The sequence below is a fragment of the Haliotis rufescens genome, unplaced genomic scaffold, assembly GCF_023055435.1.
Source record: "Haliotis rufescens isolate VD_foot unplaced genomic scaffold, xgHalRufe1.0.p SCAF_3, whole genome shotgun sequence".
In the NCBI taxonomy this organism is placed as follows: domain Eukaryota; kingdom Metazoa; phylum Mollusca; class Gastropoda; order Lepetellida; family Haliotidae; genus Haliotis; species Haliotis rufescens.
In genome coordinates this window covers 339,495-365,633 of record NW_025964001.1, presented here as the reverse complement: position 1 = coordinate 365,633, position 26,139 = coordinate 339,495, and the positions used below count along the sequence as shown (strand labels likewise).

The 26,139-nt window shown below is 43.9% G+C and overlaps 1 protein-coding gene across 3 annotated transcripts in view; it reads left to right on the top strand.

Moving 5' to 3' along the window:
• LOC124140704 (interferon-induced protein 44-like) overlaps positions 1-26,139 on the top strand; it is a 72,511-nt gene that overhangs the window by 37,945 nt on the left and 8,427 nt on the right. For all 3 annotated transcript variants that reach the window (XM_046508399.2, XM_046508398.2, XM_046508400.2), the window contains 3 exons: positions 15,200-15,255; positions 21,205-21,393; positions 25,835-25,981. In XM_046508399.2, coding sequence (XP_046364355.1) covers positions 15,200-15,255; positions 21,205-21,393; positions 25,835-25,981 — 392 coding nt within the window. The remainder of the gene's footprint in view (positions 1-15,199; positions 15,256-21,204; positions 21,394-25,834; positions 25,982-26,139) is intronic.

Sequence of the window (26,139 nt, the reverse complement as noted above, 5' to 3'; positions counted from 1 at the left end):
GACATGGCAAACAAGGTCAGGATGTTAACTGAGGTAGTCATCTGCCAGAACCATGCATCAGTACTGTCAACTTTTGAATTGACTCTAAAACCTGACAACTACAATGAAATCGGCTGATTGGAATCAGTTGATAGGAGTCAGTTGATAGCATTCAGTTGATAGCAGTCAGTTGATTTCATGTCATCATCCCCAGATGATAAGACGACCACATCAATCACTGGTATGTCTGGTCCAATCACGAGAATTTTAAAAACGTAGTGATATAGATGGAATAATGCATACTGCGGCGTTAAACAAACAAACAAACAAACAAACAAACCGTTCGAGTGAAAACATGTTATCTCTACCACAGTCGCAGTTTCATGGATGTTTCGCATTGGGTGAAGAACACCAACGCCTTCGGGAAATCTTTGCAATTACTGTCTTTGGCGTGATAAATCGGATGATCTTAAAATCTAATTGTGACGTGATTGTCGACTTGCGTTTGTCGAGCTGGGAACAAGAAAGTAGTGTCGCCCCCCTTCCACCCCCCCCCCCCCCCCCCCCCTCCCCCCTCCACTCCCGGGCTTGTGGTGACATGCACAATCTGCAGTATCACTCTGACCCTACCTTTATAAAGAACGCGCATAACCAATTCCCAGCACGTACCTTTCACCGATGATTGCACCATTTTATAAAGCGTGTTGATTAATTGCAAAAAACCTTCATAATTATGTTTGAACGAAATCCGCACATGGCTGATCTAAATCACTTGAAATTATTTCATCGGCAACTGTTTTATGTTTTAGATTTACGAGAAAGACATAGCCCCAGTCAACGTTTTTAAGTCTCTGTTTCCAGAGCTTAAATGTCATAGGTCTCAAGCATCCTTTAGTGCTAATATTGTGAATAAACGGAATAACGTCACTTTAACCTAAAGTGGCTGATTAAAACCCATTGTGCGTAGCTGTCTCCAGAGATCATCTCACAATTCTAGCACCGTATGGCGGGTTTTTAATGGTAGAAATAACTTAAATAAAATATTGCTTCCTCTTAACGTTCCTGTCAATTGGAAACCATTATCCTCTTTCCTTCGGATTATCGACCTCGCAGACAAAGCCATTACCATGAGGGGAATCCATGTGTTTTGAAACTCGTTTTTGACAGAGTGATTCTCCAACTCTGACCCATCTGGTCTCGAGAGTAACAAGCCTCTCAAGGCAAAATCAACGAGTCTATACTAGTCGATAAATCTCTGAAGGCGATACTCGGCTTAAGCTTGATTGTGGATGGTGAAAGTCACACATCAACCCAATCTGACATTTTTCAACGGGATAGTATTGCAAAAGGCTGCAAATGTGTTTCTCTTGATGTCTGAATTGATGTATTGTTACCTGCACAGAATGATTTGGACGCAACTTCTGGAGAGAACTGAAAGTTATCTCTTGGGAAGCTATAACTGGGATCAGATATCCTGGATGATATTAATGATCGAATGATTGATATTATTAAATGTTTGTGTTTCTGTACACTTAATATCATTAATAAGATTTATTAAAGTTGTTTTATGCGAATCTTTGCCTAGTATAATATATTTTCGATAAGTAAACACACAATCGTCAGCATAACTTCAATCGTCATCATTTGATTTTTGTCTTGCATAAAATATTTGCACTCACTGAATTAACTTTAGCACCCGCGTATGAATACAAAACTAGGTTTAGCAAAGGTCAAGGTAACATTCAGTTCCCGTCTCTATACAAACTGCCCTATTTATTATTAGAATTTGCAATTACACACACATCGGGAGGCCCTTGTCTAACAATATGTTTTAGCATGTAAACGTCACATCGATGCATGGGGCTTTTTAAAAGTAGATCCTTCTATATGGCCTCATTTGCAAATTTATCGGATCGTGATAACGTTGGCCTGTTAATCGGAAACACCATTATATTATGAATAATCCTTGTTGCAGGCGGCACGGGTGGCCCAGTCGTCTAAGGCGCCGCGATTCGCTGTGCAGAGTTGCATCCCTTGGGCACGCCAGAAACCTATGATTGTGGGTTCGAATCCCGGTTCGCCCCAATTATGTTTCTAGGTTTGTCAGCACCATACCCGTGCTCGTGGGTTTCACCGAAGTGGTAAACGTCTGAGACCTGCATCACTTCGGGCTTTCCTCCCACATTAAGCTGACACGCCGCGATATAACTGGAATACTGTTAAAAGCCGTGTAAAACCCAACTCACTCACTCACTCCTTGTTGCAGTTATGTCGAGGTATATATTAAAGACAACTGGCCTGGGCTATAGTGGTAGTCCCAACAAATTTGAATCCAGTTCTTTACCCACCACTCTGTTTGCCAGCTGTCACTTATATGACGTAAATCAATCTAACAGCAAATCGTTACCCTAATTACATGAAAACAAAGCATCGGTTTCACACAGGGAATTAGCTTCTGAACGCCCGCAGACTGGTGAGCATAGTCCCGCTGTAACGTCAACTTCATTGTGAACGTAAATGAGATTTACGTGAGAGTCCCGTTTGTTTGATACAGCGAGGGGGCGGTTCAAAAGTTCGAAATTGGATAAAAATCGTGATTTAGTTAGCTGACGGGCGGTTGACAGTCTACAATGTTTCCAGCCGACAAAATAAAATTGTTAGGGGATTGACAGTTCATGTCAATAAATCACAGCTCATTCTTCATATTTTACCCTTTATTGGGTTGAACGCTGCTTTGAAAAGAATTTCAGTTATATCACGGCATGTCTACTTATTGCGGAAGGAAAGCCCAAAGAGATGCAGGTCTCAGACGTGTCCCACTTTGGTGAAACCCACGATCCCAGGTTTCTCACGTGCCCAAGGGAGGCAACTCTACACAACGAATCGCGGCGCCTTAGACGACTGGGCCACCCGTGCCCCCTGACATACTCTAACTGTCGGCTGCATTACCCCCTTTTTGAAACATTACAAAGCTGGAATCGCTAAACAAAGTTATCTTTTTAAGAATGTCAATATTTTAGAAAACAGTTTTCAGGAGTTGATGTGGCCATTTCTCCAAAATAATTTCTTATCTTTATTGCTCTTTTGAACCATCACCAAAGTCCACAGATTACTATTCTTGGCGTTCCCGTCGTCAAGATGCTGGAAGCTTGCTAAATACGGCGTCATTGTCAACGTATTTGTCTAACATCCTCTACAAGTCTGTGCACCACTATTCTCGCACATTCAGCCATGTACAGATCCGGAGGAGCGTGTCCCAGTACACAACGGATGTTGATGGGGGATGAAGAGGACGTTGTGTACAGTCCATGATGAGGTATCGACCATGTCCACTCTCGCTGACCACCCAAACACTCCACGCGCCACCAGATGACGCCATTGTCCAGTGCCCCTTGTGTCACCATCGTGAGCAGCCTGCGTCTTGACAACATGAGTCTAAACGACATGCTTGAGTCATCGATTCAAAGACAGATGAACCATTATTGTATTTTTCAGTGCTTCTGTTGTTGGAGGGGATGAATGAGTTGGTTAAGGAGACGCAAAACTGAACAGTGTATTTTCATCAGTTAATCTACATCGGCTGTTAGATATAAACGTCAACGCCAGACAATTACCAAATTTGAGTATTCGCCGAAAAAGATTCCTTATAGCGTAAAAGGCAAAATAGAGCTGAAAACTATATGAATGGATCACAGAAAATCAGAGTTTGCGAAAAGGAAATGCAAGGACAAACAAACACAAATCTTCAATATGTACACGGGTATAATATTCCTCCTAACCTTCACATAGGCCTGTACCATTCTCTCACACAAGCATATGTTTTCACGGTTGGAAAACGTTGTCAACGATTTTTCAATACCGTTTGGCGTTTGGATGGATTAAACTGACACGTCTTATAACGTGTATGTTTTTTTAACTCACAAATCAATTACAGTTTAAACATGAATTTATCATCTTTCCATAAAACAAATACAGTTATTTGAAGCCGATTGATTTATCAATGGACATATTTTTGTTCTAATTGTGTGCAAACCTCTTGTACAGAGCAAACATCTTCAACAGGGATGAGCATGATCTGGAGTTCCACTTGTAAATAGCAGACTGAAGCTCTGATCTGGACGCTGGACAAGCCAAACCCGGAGTGGCAATAAAATATTAACTGATTACTCTTTCATGTTCTCAGCGTTGTCAGATGAAACACGTTTCCTTGCAAATTTCACGACTAGGAAATAGGATATGACCAGAGACTTCTTGCAAAAAATATCTGTCTTTCTGGTGCCAGCAGAACGTTCGTTCAGTTATCGGAAATGAAGACTTTATTCATTAAAGACTTTATTCAATCAAAGGCTTAATGTCAGGAGATGATTAGACACACATTGCTGCATCCCGTCCTGGGTCGGAGTGTGCTTCTGTTCACAGTCGTCATGCCAAGGCTCTACAAGGCTTAACTGCTGATTCCTACAGCTATGTCACTCAATCTTTGCCAGGGATATCAACCAAAACCGAAATCACGATTATGGAGGTGCCATGATTAACATGATTCTATGCATACAGATACTACAGGATATGAGATTTGTGTCAGATTTTGACCTGCTTCTCTGTTCCTGTCTTTGTTAGGGATTCCAGCCGTGTTTGTATTCACAACATTCTACAGGGTAACATATTTGTTAATACATTAACACAGCTTACACCCAGTGTAGTGTAGTCATAAATTACATAAAGATGTCTACGTGCATACTGTCTTACATTGATACCAGTACGGTGTAGGTGTATTTTCAACATAGACTGCCTTATTTCAGTTTCTCAAGGTGGACCGCTACTGTGGGCTTTCATTGAAGGTGGAGACAAGGACCGTTTGTGAAGCAGTTCTTGATACTGACACGACACAGAGACAAACAGTCCGACGACACACACTCTCCCTGTCGCATGCTACTTTCTATCATTAACAATTACTGTTTCAGAAAGTCAATATTTGATAAACTGCTACCATCTGTTTTGCTGACCTATAGTCAGCCGAGGCACTGTGAGATTCTCGTCACACCCTGCCCTTTAGGGTGTGACTGTGGCTTCACTCCAGACTCCGGGGACAGAGGTGTGTGTCCACATGCAAGCGTGAAGGACGTTCATCAGTACCCATTCATCATTATCAAAGTCATTGCAAACCAAATCAGTAGAATTAGCTCACGACTGGGGTTAGCCACAGTGTCTGTCACCAGCTTGAGCCCCTGCTCCCAGATAGGCCATACAGGGCAGGTACTTGACCTGGGGATAGAATGTACTATTCAGGTCACTGCCATTTCCTTTCTACTGTTATCGACAAACGGACGCATCTCGAGATATTCTCTCAAACAATCATCTCTTTCGGACTTGTATTCCATATCTGGTCACTGTTCATCACAGGCCGGAGAATTGAAAAGGTCAACAGAGGCACAACTCTACCAATCAATATGGCCTCGCTTCTTGATTAATTTACCATTAAGGACTTCTCCTTCCTTATTCAATCACATCTTCCAGATTCACAATAACTCATACAGATTGTGTATTGACCACACGGTGACTCACGCTAGGTAATGGCGGAGCTCGCTGCTTATATAACGCCCAGTAAGGCTGGAGCGGCGGGGAGGGTCTCCGCCACGTTATCACACTCACTCTTGCCGTCAAGCAGGACTCACGGGGACTACTCGTCAATACGGTGTAGTAAATCTTCCTATCTTAACGTCTGCATCAGCCAGCTTGCCTTCACTCTAAAACGTATGCCTTTCACTTTGAAATCAGGTCCATTTAAATTCATGGTCTGCTTTCCTCCCTATTATGTCATCAATAATGGCAAAGATATGGCTGGTAATTCCGAACTGCCGTTCTGGAACTGACGCTGCTGAATGATCCTCCTGGAGCAGGCGTTAATCTTAACGATCAAAATTCTTTTTTCATTCTCTTCTCATTTCAATGTTTTATTCCCAAGAAACCAATTCTATTCACAATACGATCACCCATGCAAAACATGTATCTTAATAACTAGTCTCACTTCTTTGCAAAACGTGTTTCAAGAATATGTTAGACTGATACTAACCAGATGCAGGCGCTTGTCTAAACGATCGATACCAAATCTGCAAAACCCAATACAGAAGAGACAAGCTATGGTTACATCTTTGTGGCACTATGTGTGCAGTGTGAGCTCCTTCAAAACCATGTAAACCCGGGTTATAGATCAACCGTGTGTCGTGACTCATCCAAGTAAGATGGTTCGAATGCTTCTGTACCCCACCCCTTCTTCCCCTCCTCCTCCCCCTCCTCCCACGTGTAGCTCTACGCTAGTGTGTGTGTGTGTGTGTGTTGGGGGGGGGGGGGGGGGGGGGGGGATGTGAGTGAGACACATGTGATTGTGGGTGGCACGACTATGCGCAGGTGCTTGCTGTCTCAAACACATTTACTTCGGTTGTTGATGCACTGGATTATTCTTGCCGGCTGATATACGTATGTCAATGAATACAGGGTTTCAGAGATTTCAAAGCTGAGACAGAACATATTGATTTTATCCTTAATTTCTCTCAAGATCTTTCCATTTACTATTTATCATCTCGTATCATACGTAATGGCGACATTTGATCTTCGCGTCGTCATATTGATCCAGGGCCGTAAGTCAGCTGTTTTCTCCAAGCATTACTATGAAATCTCACTTCCTTGATGCTATATAATGAAGATGCCCGTTTTGATGTAATGATCTTTTGAAGAAGGAAGAATGGGAAACACGTGTTAGTTTCCTAACGACTATCCTTAATACCACAGTATATTGATATAGCCTTCAGTTGCGCTGGGCCTAATGCTCGGTCATGGCGGCCACAATAATTGCAGTATTTCTGCCAGGCTACGCCATGAGGACACGGAGGGGGCTTGAGATGGGGAGAGTGGCCATGTCCACTGCTAATGACGGGTAACTCGCCAATCACAGAACCTCCAACTGGGAACACAAAAACGGAACGGGAATCAATGGAGAGCGGTAAATCGAGCGATCGGAACTTTCGAGAAAATGAAAAACAGTTTGCTTTGACACTTCCTTGTAACTGCTGTGGGGATGAGAAGGTGAATTTGATCGGAGCTCATTTAATGGCCTGGCTTTTAGATAGCAGGCGAATCTCATTTATTTCAGCTAAACTTCATTTGTGAAGTCAAGATCCGCGTTTAACAAGCAACAGGCAAAGTATTCTAATGTTTCAAAACTATCAATTGCTTCACTGTCAAGCATCAATGTAAACAAGTAAATTTGCTTCCAAGAGATTTAATTCCACGGGGAACATCAAACAGACTTGGAAGTAGTGGAAATCTCCGCGGCAAATGTTTACGTGACGGTTTTGCTCAATGGTTCTGATTGCGAATCGTGGCGCCGCCATGTTTGAATTTCCGACTCTATTATTCCGCATAATCTTCCTCATCCATCGCTGCCTCCTGAATCCACGCATCACGTCTGGGCTTGAACACATCATATCTCAACACTCGTGGGGTTGGACCCCGTTCTAGGATCGAGGGTTGGAATCCAGGACTCGCCCTCTTAATGATTTGTCAGCGCCCTGCCCTGCTCGTGAGTTAAAACAACGTATAAAACCTGTCACTTGAGATCCTCCCAGACCAAACTGAGTCACCGTGATATGACTGAAGTACTGTTCCGCATGGAGTTCGTCTCAACTCACTCACTGAAACGTTTTGTTTGTTTGTTTGTTTGCCGCACTCAGCAATATTCCAGCTATATGACTTCGGTCTGTAAATAATCGAGTCTGGACCAGCCAATCCAGCGATTGATATCATGAGATCTACACAATTGGGATACGATGACGTGCAACAAACAAGTCAGCGAGCCTGACCACCAGATCTCGTTAGTCGCCTCTTACGACAAGCATAATCGCCTTTTACGGCAAGCATGGGTTGCTGAAGACCTATTCTATCCCGAATCTTCACGGGTCTCACTGAAACGTAGCTCTCATTGTTAGCGTCACACTATGTTCTCAAGTGATAATCCACCTTGACGAACAATATCACCTGTTGAAGATGTGCGTGTGTGTAGAATTAAAACTTCAATGACGAGTTCACTTATCACTAATACACCATACTCTCCCGATATGTGTTCGCCGTGACGTATTGTATGAAACATATAAAAACTGTGTCACGTTAAACAGAAAATAATAATTCAAATACGTATTCACATTATATTGGATGTCTGATCCTCCTGCACAAGAATACAGCACTAGCTGCTCTCTGCTCCCAATATGTTTCAACGCACCGCCTCTGTGGTCCAGTGGATTGAGCGTCTGCCCTGAGAGTCTAAAGACGGTGGTTCGATCCCCGGCCACGTCATACCCAAATACGTTACAAGATGGTACTTGTTGTTACCTTCTCTGGTGCTCGTCGGCATTAAAGGGCTAAAACAAGGAATGTGTGCTGAATTGGGTGTCCATGTTAAACTGCGGCATGGTATCTCAGTGGGATAGCTATAAAACTGGCATTAGCCCGGTGATGTACAAGCAGACACACACACACACGCACGCACGCACGCACGCACGCACGCACGCACGCACGCACGCACGCACGCACACACACACACACACACACAGACACACACACCTCACCTCACCTCACGTTGTGCACACTATTGGTGTTCAGAGTTACGCCTGTACGTAGTCATTTAAGGCTAGCAACTGTTAATTGTCATTAACGTGGTCGAATAAACAATCCAATAAACAGGACTGAGCCGATAACAATGGACGCTTGGACATCTCCTAATAATACAAATCCTTGTGTCAACACGGACAGTTTGTCGCCTCGGCTGCCATGGGCTCGGTTGCTATGGCATTTGGCCGTGTTTCGATCCAGGTGTTTTCTTCACGGGACCTTCCGGCGAGTACCGAGGCCTGACAGAAAGCATATCCTAATCCCCAGTGTCACAGACTCTGCGCGATCAATGAACACATTTACGTGCTGGCTTTTATGATGGCAATTGTCATGGATCGTCTCCATGGTGGTATGTATGACGGAGCACCTCCCTTTCATATGGGTATCCTCTCCGCTTCCTCATTCCTGGCGTATTATCGTTGTCTTCCTTTCCAACACTTCACCGTTTCCCCTGCTTCCTCACATGTGTATACATATACCCGTACCCTGTGTATGTCGAGTGTATGTCCTGTGTATGTCCTGTGTATGTCCAGTGTATGTCCTGTGTATGTCCTGTGTATGTCCAGTGTATGTCCAGTGTATGTCCTGTGTATGTCCAGTGTATGTCCTGTGTATGTCCTGTGTATGTCCTGTGTATGTCCTGTATATGTCCAGTGTATGTCCTGTGTATGTCCAGTGTATGTCCTGTGTATGTCCAGTGTATGTCCTGTGTATGTCCTGTGTATGTCCTGTGTATGTCCAGTGTATGTCCTGTGTATGTCCTGTGTATGTCCAGTGTATGTCCAGTGTATGTCCAGTGTATGTCCAGTGTATGTCCTGTGTATGTCCAGTGTATGTCCTGTGTATGTCCTGTGTATGTCCAGTGTATGTCCTGTGTATGTCATGTGTATACCCTGTGTATGCCCTGTGTATACCCTGAAGTAGTGTACGTTGTCTTTATTACACTCCCGGTAAGTAGTGTATCCTCTATTGTCGTGTTCTTTACCCTCCTAGTCTGTACATGGCCTCGTCAACCAGTAACACCCGACTCCCCACCCACATCACATCCTCATGAAACCCCTTGTTCTCTCCAGTGTGAATGTATTTCTCTGTTCCCGGAACTCTGTGTTTGGATGCCTGTCTGCCTGTCTGACAAGACTGGTTCTAGCACGCTGTTCCTACTGTACTGCAGCCAGCGTAAATGATGCGATCAATGGAGACGGAGCCAATTCGATGTAGATATTCCATTACTGTAATTAGTGTATGCTGTGTTAATAAAATGCTCACAAGTGTGTTTAGAATCCCGTCTGTCGACAGTGAGACGTATTTCTGCTGTTTCAGTGTGAGCAGGTCTGTCGAGAGAGATCCCCTCAGTGATCAGCCTGTATCAGGCATTTGGGCCGATTCATTTCGTGCAGACGTCAGAACAAAACGTCTGACACACAGGGGCGGTACAAATTCTGAGCAGGGATTTTGGCTAGGAATCGAAAAACGATAATTTGAGCTTCTGAAGACGCTAGCTCCATAAGAACGGCTTCGATTTTCTTCATCTTTACTTCAATGTGTAGCTACATGTATTGGCTTGAAATGTGTGTATAGTTTTATACGGGTATTTACAGTGGACATTGTTGAATTCTTCCTCGAACGAACTTTTTTATGTATAATACCTGAAAGTTTTTAGGGATTATGTAAATTCCCTGAGTGAATCAGACATTAAATATATTCACTGAAAATTTCAGGGATTATACATATTCCCTGTAACACACACGCACATATATACAGCACACACACACACACACACACACACACACACACACACACACACACACACACACACACACACACACACACACACACACACACACACACACACACACACACACACACAAAAACAAACAAACAAACAAACAAAACACACACACACACACAAAGGCACACACACACACACACAAACGCACACATATATACAGCATATATACAAATGTACAACAAATGGCCGGGACTAAAACATAACTTCGTTAAATCGGTCAGTTCATTATAAGTGTGTTCGTTATAAACGTAGTTTACTGTAGTGTACTGACACTGGGTGTGACCCTATATCTTGTAGCTGCTATTTTGTGGTTTGTCACAGGTACACAACTCCGGCTTCTTGCACTTCTCACTGACCGCATGCCGGTGGCGTGTATACGGCAAGGTCTGAATATATCTGAAAGTGCAACCATTGATTTCAATATATTTTTGATTATTTCTATTAGTGAATATACCAACATTCCTGATCGTTCATATATATGATAGCACTTTCGTCGAGGGAACCTTCGCTACGTTTGCACACAAACAATAAAGTAGTTGTCATGTATAGGTATGTAGGATCTTAGGGATGGTTTGGCATCTCGACCACTTTAGCGCAAACTGTCACAAACTGACATTGATAATGGATAAGTATATTATGTAATACGAGATCACTTCAACCATTTTCTGTAGAGATCCCGACTTTCACGTATCAGTGTTGAATTATTCTCCTGGCCCCGTTCCACAAAGTAATCTTACCGCTAAGGTGATCGTAACTCCCATACTTTAACACTGGCTTACGATAGTCGTAGCGCTAAGATCGCTTCGTGGAACGGTGTCCTGGTCGAAAGCCATGAGTTAACGTGACGCCAATAGATCTGCGTCCTACTGACAAGACACGTTATTACATTCATGCCCAAACTGACCTGACTGGAATACATAGGGAGTACATAAAACACCTCAATACGCATGCAAAGATGAAACTTTCAAATAGATTCAATCAGTACGTAGGATTCTCGTTTTTCAATGCTTAACTCTTCGTCAATCTGCCATCATGGTCATTTCTTGAAACTCCAACGCCCGTAACCTTGAAACAGAACATCCTCTCCATGTGTGTAGAGGTTGGTGTTTGTTTGCTCACAGCGCCGTCGTGTTGATCTATGTATGTAGAGGTTGGTGTCCAATTCGTACACTGAATCTTTCCATCTCCTGTCAGCCTCCCGACCTGTGGCTACATTCCTGACCCGTGTCGAGATCGATATGACGCGCGCTCACCCAAGCCTTACCCCTCCTCTAGCCTCATCTCCACACCCCTGTCCTAGCCCAACCCTCAGCCCTGACCCTGCCTCTAACCCATTTCGGCACCCCAGCCCTAGCCCAACCTCCCAGTTCGGAACCCACTCCCAGCCACATTCCCATCCTCAACCCGTCCCACCCTACCCGGATCCCAACTCCTTACATCACCCAACCCTAGACTCCACTCCAATTGTTAACCCCTTCTTCTGCCCTAACCAAACTCCTTCCCTAACCAACCCCTCAACCTTAACCCCACCTTCAAAACTAGTGTCCGACATGCAGAGTACGGCGGTTCAATCAGGTTAAGTGGACACTGACATTCACTGTCGATACCAGCCCAGCGCAACAAGCCCCCCAGACCAGCCAGCGATACTATACTGACAGTAAGGCAGACATGCACCCCTACACTGAAAGGATGGGGTCTGACAGAGTAGACGCATCATGTAGATTGATGGCTAAAGCATCCCTAGGTTAATCAATGCGTGGATAGATTCTTTTCAATCAGAAGAAAACAATTCGAATTGGATTTTTATTTTGTGGCGGAATGGTTGTCTTATGTGTAGGATCAGCATCCAATGTTCTATACGTTGAGGATATGACTCAATAAAGAATCTGACACTTTTATTAAACTGTGACATTCAGGGTCTGACGTGGGTACTCTGATATTCACCTCGACAGTTGCTAGGGGTCGGTATGGTAAAGAACAGACATAACTAAAGTAACGTATAGCCCCATAACAAATATTAGCCTAACCGAATTAGAGGCATAAACCACGGCGTCAGATGGCTTCAGAATAAACTACTGCATCCAACACAGGAAACCTCTTCATATTAACCAACTCAGATAATACCTCTGAACTGAGGTATTAGCTGCCATCAACGGAACTCAACCTGCCCATACCAAAGCAATGTAATCATACTATGGAGCTTTTTATGGCTTCAGCCTGCCGTCGATCAAGTCTGGTACCATACGGGAGATTTATCACCAGAAGCCCGTCCCCCGGGGCAGTGGAGGGCGTGGCTCTGTTCCAGATTACCAAAACTGTCTCCAACAGAACTCTGTCCGTAGTCAGCAAATCTTATATATAAAAAAACACAGGAACTGTAATTACAAAAGCCATGCTGTTGAATATGGGCATTTCCCCTGTAGGCAAATATAAGTGACTTAATACGGGTATTCAGAAAAGGGCATTAATCCTCTTGTTAAATGTCATGTTGAATTAGTTGGTATCGGCGGGGATGGATGACGCGGGCAGGATGAGGTGTGGTTGGGCGCCCTACATTATATCCTCCTGTTACAGCGGAAGGTACGCCGCCTTGGCGTTATATACAGCTGGTTATTATCATACGAGTCATGTGTCATTACTCACATTAACTTTTCTATATCCTCTAGGCGATAACCAATGTGTCTCCACCGTGCATTACTATGACAGAGTCTTACATTAGTATGCCGTGGACGGATTTCATAGTTGGAGGTGAGGCTAACGGCGCGCGGAGAATATTCAGATGAGGTAATACATTTGTTGGCTTGTCTTCGGGGACAAACGGCCTATATTATTCCGTGGAATAATTGCCTGCAGAATTAGTTAATGCAAGAAACGCTGCAAACCATTCCCCGGTTTCGCGTGCGCCATTGTGAGCCGTGGAGCCGCGAGGGAAAGTTATTCAGTCCATTCTTAAAAACGTAAAAGAGAAATAATAGTTCCCTCTCTTGGGACGCAATGAGCACAATTGCTGGAATTGTCCTCACGTATGCTGTTGTCAATTATTAATTCATTCTGTATCGTGGTGTTGGGAATATGCGGTAAATGTATATTGGCTGGGTGGTCGAATGGTCAGGGTGTCAGTCTGTTATGACGATGGTCCGGGTTTGAGTCCGCACTAAGGTTCAGTGGGGTCTGCTGGTTTCCCTGGACATTGGTACAGATATAGGGAATCATCTCTACAAACCACTTACACTTGCAGCCGTGGACCCGTGAAGATCAGTAGCAAGAGGCGACTAACAGGATCGGGTGGTCAGTCTCGCTGACTTGGATGATGCATGTCATCGTATCCCAGTTGCCCTAGATCGATGCTCATGATGTCAATTACTGGATTGTCTGGCCTGACTAGAATATTTACAGACCGCCGTATTGTATCTGGAATATTGCTGAGTCTGGCGTTAAACAACCAACCAACAAACATACAGTTTGGTATACCAATTACACTCAGTAAAATGACTTGCTAGTTCTCGTTTCTCTCAGTTCTATGTTGAGGGCAGATCCGCTATGTGATTAGATAAAAGGGCCGTCTTCAGTGATTCCCAGTGCTTTAAGTACACGGAACCTACATGAAGATGGGTCTATATATAGAAAACCGAATAAAACCTTTCATCAATGTGAGCCATGGGCTTTGATCAGCACTGAACATTACGTCCCGATCTGTGAGTCGCTTCACCAGGCAGGGATCGTCTTAGTGTGCTTGTCGTGCCTCTCGTTGGAAGAGGGGAATGATATTAATTGTGCTTACCCAGAACCAGCGACTATCCTGAACTAGAGACTCTCCTGAACTAGCGACTACCCTGAACTAGAGACTATCCTGAACTAGAGACTACCCTGAACTAGCGACTACCCTGAACTAGAGACTACCCTGAACTAGCGACTACCCTGAACTAGAGACTATCCTGAACTTGCGACTACCCTGAACTAGAGACTACCCTGAACTAGAGACTACCCTGAACTAGCAACTACCCTGAACTAGAGACTACCCTGAACTAGAGACTACCCTGAACTAGCGACTACCCTGAACAAGCGACTACCCTGCACCAGGGACTACCCTGAACTAGAGACTACCCTGAACTAGCGACTACCCTGAACAAGAGACTACCCTGAACTAGCGACTACCCTGAACTAGAGACTACCCTGAACTAGAGACTACCCTGAACTAGCGACTACCCTGAACTAGAGACTATCCTGAACTTGCGACTACCCTGAACTAGAGACTACCCTGATCTAGTGGCTGCCCCGATTCGTGCTTATCCTGACAGGGATCTTGATTTCGAAGTATGAGCAATGTTTCGACATGGCATCGTTCTTTGGTTGCGTTTAGCAAATGTTTGACAAGTTCGGGAGCATCGATGGAAGTATGGCTTTTGGATCAAACACCATGGATATAGACCATACACGGTTGTGTTGCTGTCCCTTGGCCATTGCTTGGCCAACTCATACATTATAACACTTGTTTTCCTAATATGTTCCTTGATCGCGTTTAAAGGAAGACATGAAATTAGCTTTTTTTCATTTAAAAGCATGTCGGAGGTCGATTGGTTCGCTTCAACTTCATGGAGTAGTTTCGTTGAAACGTTTCACTGAGTAGATTCATTGAGTTGATTTGCTCTGAAATTGCAGCAAACCTAAACGCAACTTCGACCTTTTGTTGACTGTATTGACGTATCTCCGTGGGTTTTGCTGCGTAGGCGATGTTGCTGCCGGCAATGACGTCTTGTTCTTCTATTTCAGACAGCAATGACTTGAGCGAGGAGCCGTGGCGGAAGTTACCTGAACTGAACACCAAGGTAGGCGAACTCTCTGTCTCAGATAGTAGTCATCTAGTGGTATTCTCCTCAGGGAGTTGAGAGTGAAAGTCGTGTGCATACTGGTCCATTGATCGGTGTATTAATAATAGAGTGCATGAACAATCACTGAATGATATTTGGCTCATTATAAATTTAGAACGGAAAGTCGGCGGTATATTCTCCTTACAACGTCATACCTAAAGACGTTAAAAGATGGCATTTGTTGTTACCCTGCCTGACGCTCGGACTTAGCATACGGTGGCTGAGTAGGGTATCCAAGTTACACTGTGGCATGGTGTCTCAGTGGGCTGGCTCTAAAACCGGCAGTAATCCGCACAAGCAGACAGACAGACAGCCACTCAGACACACACGTGCACGTCGCTATATAACGCGACGTTTCATTTGACCTCACCTCGAATCATGTTTGTAAACCTATTCTTGCCGTTAGATGGGACTAGGCTTTTCGCGGGAGGTGACTAACGGGATCGGGTGGTCAGGCTCGCTGACTTGGTTGATGCATCTCAATTCGTATCCCAACTGCGTGGATCGATGCTCATGATGTTAATCACTGGATTGTCTGGTTCAGACTCGATTATTTACAGACCGCCGTCAAATAGCTGGAATATTGCTGAGTGCAGCGTTAAACAACAAACAGACTGCGGCGTTAAACAACAAACAAACAAACAATCAAACGCGTCCATTGCGTCCACATATAGAACAATAATACTTTGGCGTGTGGTACGGTAAATCCGGTTCATGACGATCTGTCGTGCCGCCCTTCACGTTGCTGGAGATATCCAGGAGCATTCCGTCATTAATGATCTGTTGAAGATATATCTGTTGTGTGATATACTCTGATATATCGCCAATGGTTCATCCCTCGCTCCACCTGAACACCGCGTCTGTAACAAGCTGTATTATAGCATGATCGAAATACGTGGCGGACAAAGCTGGTTGTTATTGACTGGGTAGCCTTAACTCACATTCTAATACATAGAGCGAGTATAGCCAGTCTCTGGGATCATTACCGGGAAATTGCCTGTTTGCGACGATAATGTAATATATTTCCTTCACAGAAAACAATAATCAACTCGTTGTGGCAAGCAGCAACTATAATGAGTATACAAAATGACTTGAACGACATGATAGAACACACTGCAGTCAACATATAACGCCGACCTTTAGCTGACCACTTCCCCTCTCAATCGAATATAACGTTCCCAGAATGCATCGATTAATAAACAGATAATCTAAATAATTGGTATGTCTGATTATGAGTTTTGAAATTAGCCATAAATATTCTCATTGATAATTGAATAAATCCCTAAGTTCTAAATTGGGGATAAAACGGTCGATAAATATTCCAGGAAAGCGTTCCTGTTTGCGTAACGTCCTCTGTAATATGCCGGGTCTGTGAGCTGCAAGGGATCCGGTTTGATGTTTGACCGGGCTGGGTGCATTTAATCTCCCAAGCATCGTAATGCTTTCGCTCCTCTTCCGAATGAATCGACTTTCATGTGCAAGCCATAATTCTTTGCAATATAACTCAGCCTTGTGTGTATGTGCAAATGGCTGCTACGCTTAATGGCACTGCAACAGCGTATAAATGTCACCCGACGCCTCCATTAGGGCAAGTGTTATGTAGCTCAAATATCATATATGCTAAATATGACCGATTGGGGCCATGACGTGATAATGTAGACCCTTAACGAGGATATTAATTGGGTCGTGAAATTGCTGATTTATCATCCTCGAAAGAGCAGCAACATTAGATTTTTCTTTCAGCGGTTGGAATGTTTTATGGAATAGTTGACTGATCACTGACGCGTAAATAATGTAATTATGGTTGGAAAGACAAAGGTCTAATTTAAAACAGGATGTGACTGATGCGTTATCGCAGATGGCTATTTGGAGAAATGTAGAATTGTCCAAATAGTCTCATAGTAAGAGCAGCGGGAAGAACGTGAAGATGGCCACCGTAGATGTTCACAGAAAAACTTGAAACATCATTTTTCTTTATGAGTTTACTAATTATTCCACTCATCCACTACATCAACATAATCTACCGCCATATCTCAATAAGCAGTTTTCGTCAAGATTGGTTTTTGGGGGTGGGTAAACATTGTATACAATATCTCAGCCCCTATGTAATATATTTTCATTTTGGTTTCTGTATAGGATAGTACAATGGTTCAGGCAGATTTTAATACCCAGTTATAGTGGTTTTATTGTCCCAATTCGAATTAGAATAACAGTTATATGAAACAAAATGTTTGCCAAATTCAGATAACCGAACATAGTACCTGTAATCAAAGACATAATTTAGATAGTTTAATGACTTAATAAAAATGTTACAGCCAATGTTGTCAAATTATGCATTTTCCCTTCAATTAATGCAATTTTGACCCCCTGAACATTCACGCACACACTTGCAAGTTTACTACCCCATGAGAATTGGGTACAGATACCTCCTTTCTGCAATAGAAAAGGTTTGGGGTATACAGGAAAATGTGGGAACGAAAATCTAAACTAAGCCTCTTTTCCGCTGGTGACCAACTGACTATTCACGACAAGTAGTGAGATCAACTGTGTTAGAACACGTGGACCTGGCTAGTGGTTGTGAGATCAGACGTAGCCTTGATATCAGTGAGATCAGATTCATACTAGTATTGCAGCCCGTGGACTTGACAATATGAAGCGTGATCGGATGGTGGTACAACACGTGGACTTGCTATCAGTGAGACCATATGGTGGTACAACACGTGGACTTGCTATCGGTGAGAACAGGTGGTGGTTCAACACGTAGACTTGCTATTAGTGAGACCAGATGGTGGCACAACACGTGGACTTGCTATCAGTGAGACCAAATGGTGGTACAACACGTGGACTTGCTATTAGTGAGACCAGATGGTTGTAGAACACGTGGACTTGCTATCAGTGAGATCAGATGGTGGTACAACACGTGGACTTGCTATCAGTGAGACCAGATGGTGGTTCAACACGTAGACTTGCTATCAGTGAGACCAGATGGTGGTTCAACATGTAGACTTGCTATTAGTGAGACTAGATGGTTGTAGAACACGTGGACTTGCTATCAGTGAGATCGGATGGTGGTACAACACGTGGACTTGCTATCAGTGAGACCAGATGGTGGTTCAACACGTAGACTTGCTATTAGTGAGACCAGATGGTGGCACAATACGTGGACTTGCTATCAGTGAGACCAAATGGTGGTACAACACGTGGACTTGCTATCAGTGAGACCAGATGGTGGTACAACACGTGGACTTGCTATCAGTGAGACCAGACGGTGGTACAACACGTGGACTTGCTATGAGTGAGACCAGATGGTGGTACAACACGTGGACTTGCTATCAGTGAGACCAGATGGTGGTTCAACACGTAGACTTGCTATTAGTGAGACCAGATGGTGGCACAACACGTGGACTTGCTGTCAGTGAGACCAAATGATGGTACAACACGTGGACTTGCTATCAGCGAGACCAGATGGTGGTACAACACGTGGACTTGCTATGAGTGAGACCAGATGGTGGTACAACACGTGGACTTGCTATCAGTGAGACCAGATGGTGGTTCAACACGTAGACTTGCTATTAGTGAGACCAGATGGTGGTACAACACGTGGACTTGCTGTCAGTGAGACCAAATGATGGTACAACACGTGGACTTGCTATCAGTGAGATCAGATGGTGGTACAACTCGTGGACTTGCTATCAGTGAGACCAGACGGTGGTACAACACGTGGACTTGCTATCAGTGAGATCAGATGGTGGTACAACACGTGGACTTGCTATTATTTGTTTGTTTATTTGTTGTTTAATGCCGCACTCAGCAATAGTCCAGCTTATGACGGCAGTCTGTAAATAATCGAGTCTGGACCAGACCAACCAGTGATTGATATCATGATCATCGATCTAGTCAATTGGGATACTATGAGATGCATCAACCAAGTCAGCGAGCCTGACCACCCGATCCCGTCATTCACCTCTTACGACAAGCATGGGTTGCTGAAGACCTATTCTACCCCGGATCTTTACGGGGCGACTTGCTATCAGTCAGATCCGACGGTGTTGCAACACCTGGACTCGATATCAGTGAGATCAGTTGATGTTGCAACAGATGGAACTTGCCAGGTGGACTTACTTTCATCTTATAGCATTGCAACTGCCGACACCACGATATGATTACACGTTCGACAATATCCCCTAGTTGTTCAGACAAAACTAAATGCGATGTTCCACCTATCCATGGCACTCAGTCTCTGTGGAGCCAGTGGAGTTGATGGAGCCACCAGTGCGTATGCTGCTAATCATTGAAACGTGCTCACCGACCCAATGAATAGGTCAGTGATTGTCTATCTCGCTCCTCAAGCACGTTACAAATCGATGTGCCGTGCCACTTTTTAGACAGCGGTTTACTTTATTGATGTATCCTAGCCATTAAACCGAAAACCTCAGTCGATGTATCCTTCAGTCTGTCAGACGGGGTGAACCATTCAAACGAAGTGGCCTTCAGTCTGCCTGACGGTGAACCATTTCAGTTTTTCAGACGATGTTCCATCCAGCTTGTCAGAAAATGTATCATTCAGATGAACCATTTCAGTTTGTTTGACGATGAACGATCCATTTTGCCAGACGATATACAATCCTGTCTGTCAGACGATGTACCATCCAGTCTGTCAGACGATGTACCATCCAGTCTGTCAGACGATATACAATCCAGTCTGTCAGACGATATATCATCCAGTCTGTCAGACGATATATCATCCAGTCTGTCAGATGATATACCATCCAGTCTGTCAGACGATATACCATCCAGGCTGTCAGACGATATACCATCCAGTCTGTCAGACGATATACCATCCAGTCTGTCAGACGATATACGATCCAGGCTGTCAGACGATATACGATCCAGGCTGTCAGACGATATACAATCCAGTCTGTCAGACGATATACGATCCAGTCTGTCAGAGCAGGTACCGGGCGCAGGCCTCGGGGCTTTGTAGTGATACGAGTTGGTCAATCTTGCTTATGTTGTATATGGGGCAATTTCTGACACAGATCATTCCGACGGCGTCTTACTTTCCTCAGACCACTTCCACTTATTCTTTCTAATGTATCTGTTTCCAGAGATAAGTTCTATATCAATACTTCTCCTACTTCATGTTAACTGCGCTTGCTTAAATCAACAGTGGATGTTTCACTTGGCCTTTGCATCATACAAAGAAACACAATGAAAGCATCAATCCCATAAAGGACCATTCAAGTCCTTCATCGATTTTCTTCCATATTTGTAAACACTACACATCTTCCTCATATGTGCATAGATGCATGACAAACGTACACGTTACACTATGTCATGCGCTATCAGATGCTTCGCATGCATACATACGTAGTCTGAGTGTTGATGGAAGAAAAACCCATACCCTGCGAAGACAGTATTACATGGACTGAACAATTAAGAATACTCGTCACCTTCACATAAAGAAAACGCACAATGGTTTGACAATGGTACACACGACGGTTCAGACAGTGGTAATGAATGGTTCATACATTGACTGACAGTAGCACACTGGAAATAATCGAGTCTGGTTCAGACAATCCAGTGATTGTCATCATGAGCATCGATCCGCGCAATTGGAATATGATGACATTCATCAACCAAGTCATCGAACCTGGCCACCCGATCCCCTTAGTCACCTCTTACGACAAGCATAGTCGCCTTTTACGACAAGCCTAGTCGCCTTTTACGGCAAGAATGGGTTGCTGACGAACTATTCTACCTGGATCTTCACGGGTCAGTTTAACAAAGAGTCACACAATGGATACATATACATGTAAGTGTATTGGTTTGCGCTGGCGGTCCACACGATGTAGTTTTTTTTATCCCTTTCAACGATATTTATGGGCATAATCTGTGTGTTTCCAGGCACTCAAGTCCTACATTGACCTGTATGCACCGCTCGGAGGCCTTAAGGTGAACAATGTCAACATCCTGATGATCGGGGCCGTCGGGGCCGGCAAGTCCAGCTACTTCAACACCATTAACTCCATATTTAGAGGTCACGTGACGAGTCAGGCCTGCAGCGGAAGTGCCGAACATAGCCTAACTACCATGGTAAGTTGGAAAACACCGGAAACAGGAATTCAACATTTTTACGAGCAGGGCATTAACAGAAGGGTGGGTGTCTAGCTCCCGGTCGTGGAGGCTGTCCATGTCAGTCGGGAACTGGTTCTGGATTTCAGAAAAAGATGAAATTAGAAGGCTTTTAAAAGTTATTAGGACACGTTTCTGAAATAGAGTATCTTACCGCATGCTTTGGCGACTATCATTTACAAATCGTTTGCCTCAGAATTATTTTTCTGGTTTTGTGAACTTGAGTTCGAGTTCTCAAGAGGAATCGTCTCACAATTATCTCCAGCTGATCACCAGTATATCATATATATTTGCTTTAGGTTTTCCTTCCCTTAAATTCCAGTACACTCTGCAGAAAGGCCGACAGCCAGAGTTTATTGACGTGGTTATCGCTAACATTGGGGACATGGGGAAAAGAGGCATAAACGCTATCACTGGATAATGATTAACCTGTTTGTTTGACTGCACGCTGTTTCCCACCATGGGGCCTGGCGGCCGGCGGTGGTAATGAGACACGCTGATTGGAGCATCGATTAAATAATAACGTATCACAGTTATATTTTTCTCTGTGTTGCTTATTTATCTTGTACGTTTTTATCTGTTTGAGAGATTACCGCCAGATACATTACCCCGGAACACTGACACTGTGGCGGTACGGATGTCACTCTGGTGTGAGTCGGCATGACACTTCCGGGATTAGCTAGCAGAGTAGGAGTAGGGGATTGGACAGTGTGATGATTGACGCAATATAGAAACTGTGAACGAAATGAAGGGTTGATATGAGAGCAATGCCACACCACGTACACTGACTGATACTATGTCTTGTTTGGTAGGAATGTCTTAGCAGTTGAGAAATAAGTAGACAATTTATGGATAACACCTTCTGTATTTTACTGTAGAGGCGACGTTTGTTGCTTTAGTGCTTAAGAGGTCGCCTTAGCAATTTCGGCTGTCCTGTCCCTCTTTGGGACTTATCTGAGTGATGAACATGGTTCAGAATATATATGGCAGGTGGAAGATTAACAGTATAAAAAAATTGCATTCAAGAGAGAGATCAAGATGATTATAGGTTAAGTTGGGCGGTTGGTTGGTTTTTTAACGCCATACGCAGCAATATTCCAGCTATATGACGGCGGTCCACGCAATTGGGATCTATGACAAGCATCAACCAAGACAGCGAGCCTGACTACCCGATCCCGTTGGTCGCCTCTTACGACAAGCATAATCGTCTCTTACGGGAAGCATGGGGTGCTGAAGACCTATGTCAACCCGGATCTTCATGGGTCCGAGAGCAAAAACAGGACTGATAGACACCCACATGCTATTGGGAGACTAGAAGACCTCGGGATGACAAAGTGGCAAATTATCTGTCTACTTTATGTCATGTCTCCACAAGGAGAAGGAAGCCGCCAAACGTCGTACAGACGTAGTAGTCGTCGTCCGTTCTCTCCCAGGAACTAGGTATCTTGTATCTATTTCATGAAGTATGCCTGAATGTTACAAATATGTATACTCAGTAACCTTCAATCCACACATTTCTGTACGATACCTCACCACACAGATCCCGCCTGTAATGGTATCCTTATTCGAGGGGGCACGGGTGGCCCAGTCGTCCAAGGCGCCGCGATTCGCTGTGCAGAGTTGCGTCCCTTGGGCACGCCAGAAACCTATGATTGTGGGTTCGAATCCCGGTTCGAACCGATTATGTTTGTCAGCACCATACCCGTGCTCGTGCGTTTCACTGGAGTGGTAAACGTCTGAGACCTGCATCACTTCGGGCTTTCCTCCCACATAAAGCTGACACGCCGTGATATAACTGGAATACTGTTAAAAGCGGCGTTAAACCCAACTCACTCACTCCTTGTTCGAAACAGAATCAAGCAATCTGATTGGCAAGTCGCCGTTTTGTAAAGAACCATTCGACTGGCCAGCATGTACTGATGACCTCACTTCGTCATTATTGGTCATCTTCGTACTTTGAATTGCCATTCAAGATAGCTATCATTTCATATTTGTTCCTTGTGAACTCGCTGTGATAAATTCGTTACATGTGTGAGTTGCGGGGTACGGGATTTTACGGGCGTTCTTGTACATCCCTCGACCTTGGGTAACACATGTAACTCACAGTGGCAATGTTGCTTTTGAGACGGTACACATGTCGTACATCAAGTGGGTCAGTTTCTTACAAAAATGGATGTAATCCCACCGTGTAGCTTAGCTAATAAATACCGTAAACCTTAAAATTAAGGGGTCTCCAAATTAATACGACTGCTGACTCCAAGTAAATAATGCGACTCAATATAGACTCAGAATAGAACTGCATTTTCCAGATTTAGTGAGTTAGTGAGCGAGGATGGTTTTACGCCACTTTTAGCAAGATTCCAGTAATATCACTGCGGGGGACACCAGAAATGGGCCAGGTCTTCGGCGTGACGAGCGAACGCTTTAAACACTAGGCCTCAAATATTGAAACAGGAAGATCTATCAAAATCCCGAAGGAATTCAGACTGTGTAAAATATGTAATTTACAATTCAGATATGACAAATACCACTTTGTACTCATGTATCCGTTTCATCAAAGTCTTCTCTGTAATACCAAGCTCCATTCAAATATATTAACGTTTATTGAATTAATGTCGTCTGTAAATATCAATGTATTAATGTCCTTAACAGCTTATATATTACCTGCAGTGAAATTAACAAATGATAAGCCAAGTGAAATAAACATTCAACATTATTTGTGTACATCTGCTACCCATACAGATGTGTATAGGCCTGTGACATTTAAGTATTTCTGCAATAAAGCCTTGAGCCGCTTGCAGTAACAGATCCGTACGCGGCATAGCATATTCTACAGTGTATGTTCTACCGACATATCTGTTGTTTGTAGGAGTTAACCGGGAGGACTGTCAGTTAGCCGTGATAATAGCAGGCCATGTACTCATTGATTCCCGTCGGGAACATTGCCCATGAAGTATATTCCATCTGATGGCGATGTCCAGCGCCCCTGGAGGTGGAAACAGCTACAATCAATAGCAGCAGTCTAATCGGGCTTTACCAGAAACCATGCACGCTTTCATACATCATTCTGGATTGGTTTCATGTAATTTGCTATAAAACCAAACCTCGGTGTCGGCAGTGGGGAAAGAAGTCTTGGTGAACGTAACATATAAAAGAGCAGCGTGAGTGTTGAGAGTTGATCAATGGCACTACTGAATGATGGCGGGATTGTTGTCGGGGTCCTGGAGGAGATGTAGAGTGGAAGGACAACAGAACAAGATGGACGATGAGCAACATTTCCATGGAAGTGTCGGCTCTGATATTGCTTGGCGTGGTGTAGTAGTCGTGGTGAGGCAATACGGACCCAGGCCCCAGCGGCAGGTCCGTCCAACCACCACCTTTTTCCAACGATTTTTTTATCTGTGTGTGCTGCAAAACCAAATTTAGACTCAATGCAATTCCATATGCACGACATGCTTTTTAGTGTTGTCCTTGGTATGGCTCCCGTGGAGGTTCTGAATCAGAGTGAGTGAGTGAGTATGGTTTTACGCCGCTTTTAGCAATATTCCAGCAATATCACGGCGGGGGACACCAGAAATGGGCTTCACACATTGTACCCATGTCGGGAATCGAACCGGGGTCTTCGGCGTGACGAGCGAACGCTTTAACCACTAGGCTACCCGACCGCCCCTCTGAATCAGAGCCATTGATGACATGGGATAACGGGCTACGCGACAAAAGTGTATGTTTAGGTCCTACTTCCACACTGTAAGAAACGCTACTACGGGCTTGATACCGTAAATCTCAAAGTGGGCGTAGTAACACAAATATTACGGTCTCTCTTGTTTTGGCTATATTCTAATAAACTGTCGATGGAAAGAAAGTATACACCCTGTTGGATGGTGGCTTTAACTGAAAGAAACAAGAAATGATTATTCGACGGTGCTGTATTTGATACGGGTATCACAGTTGTGCTTTGGACCTCAGGCTTGCAGTGTTTCCACGACTGTTTTCAGCCCCGTGACGTTTTATAGCGTTTATAATCTTTTTGCCAAACCTAATTATACTTTGCGACAATTTAGATATTGAATCTGTTGAATATTCCATAGATTCATAGAGCATTCGCGCAAGTAAAAGGCCAATGCAATTAAATATGTATACGTTTAGTGTAAATATTATATGAATCGTTGTTTATGTTTATAATGCACATACGGTTGTGTGGCTTGAAGGTTTCATTGAATATTAATTGAAACAATACATGATTTATTTACACTATTTATTTTACTTTTTAAATTTTTTTTTAGAATAATATATCAATGCTTTTGCATACGCCATGGAAAGGTTGTACGCATACGAACAGTTGCTATGGTAACAGGTCAGGTGGATGAAGTGTTAACTGTAACGAGGCACTTGTCTGTTCTAGTTCCGCATGTACAAGGTGCGGTCCTCGGAGTCGTGCATGCCCCTCAAGTTCCGGCTGTGTGATACACGTGGACTGGAAGAAGGGCAGGGCATGGACGACAGTGACCTTGTCGCCATCTTGGACGGACATCTGCCAGATAGATACCAGGTCAGTGCAACTCAGATACCAGGTCAGTGCAACTCAGATACCAGGTCAGTGCAACTCGTGATGAGGCCAAGAACAAAGTCCATGCAATCTCAATACAACACCTGATCCGTGTATACACTGTCTCACGTTTTCGATAAATGTTTTGCTGTAAATGTTTT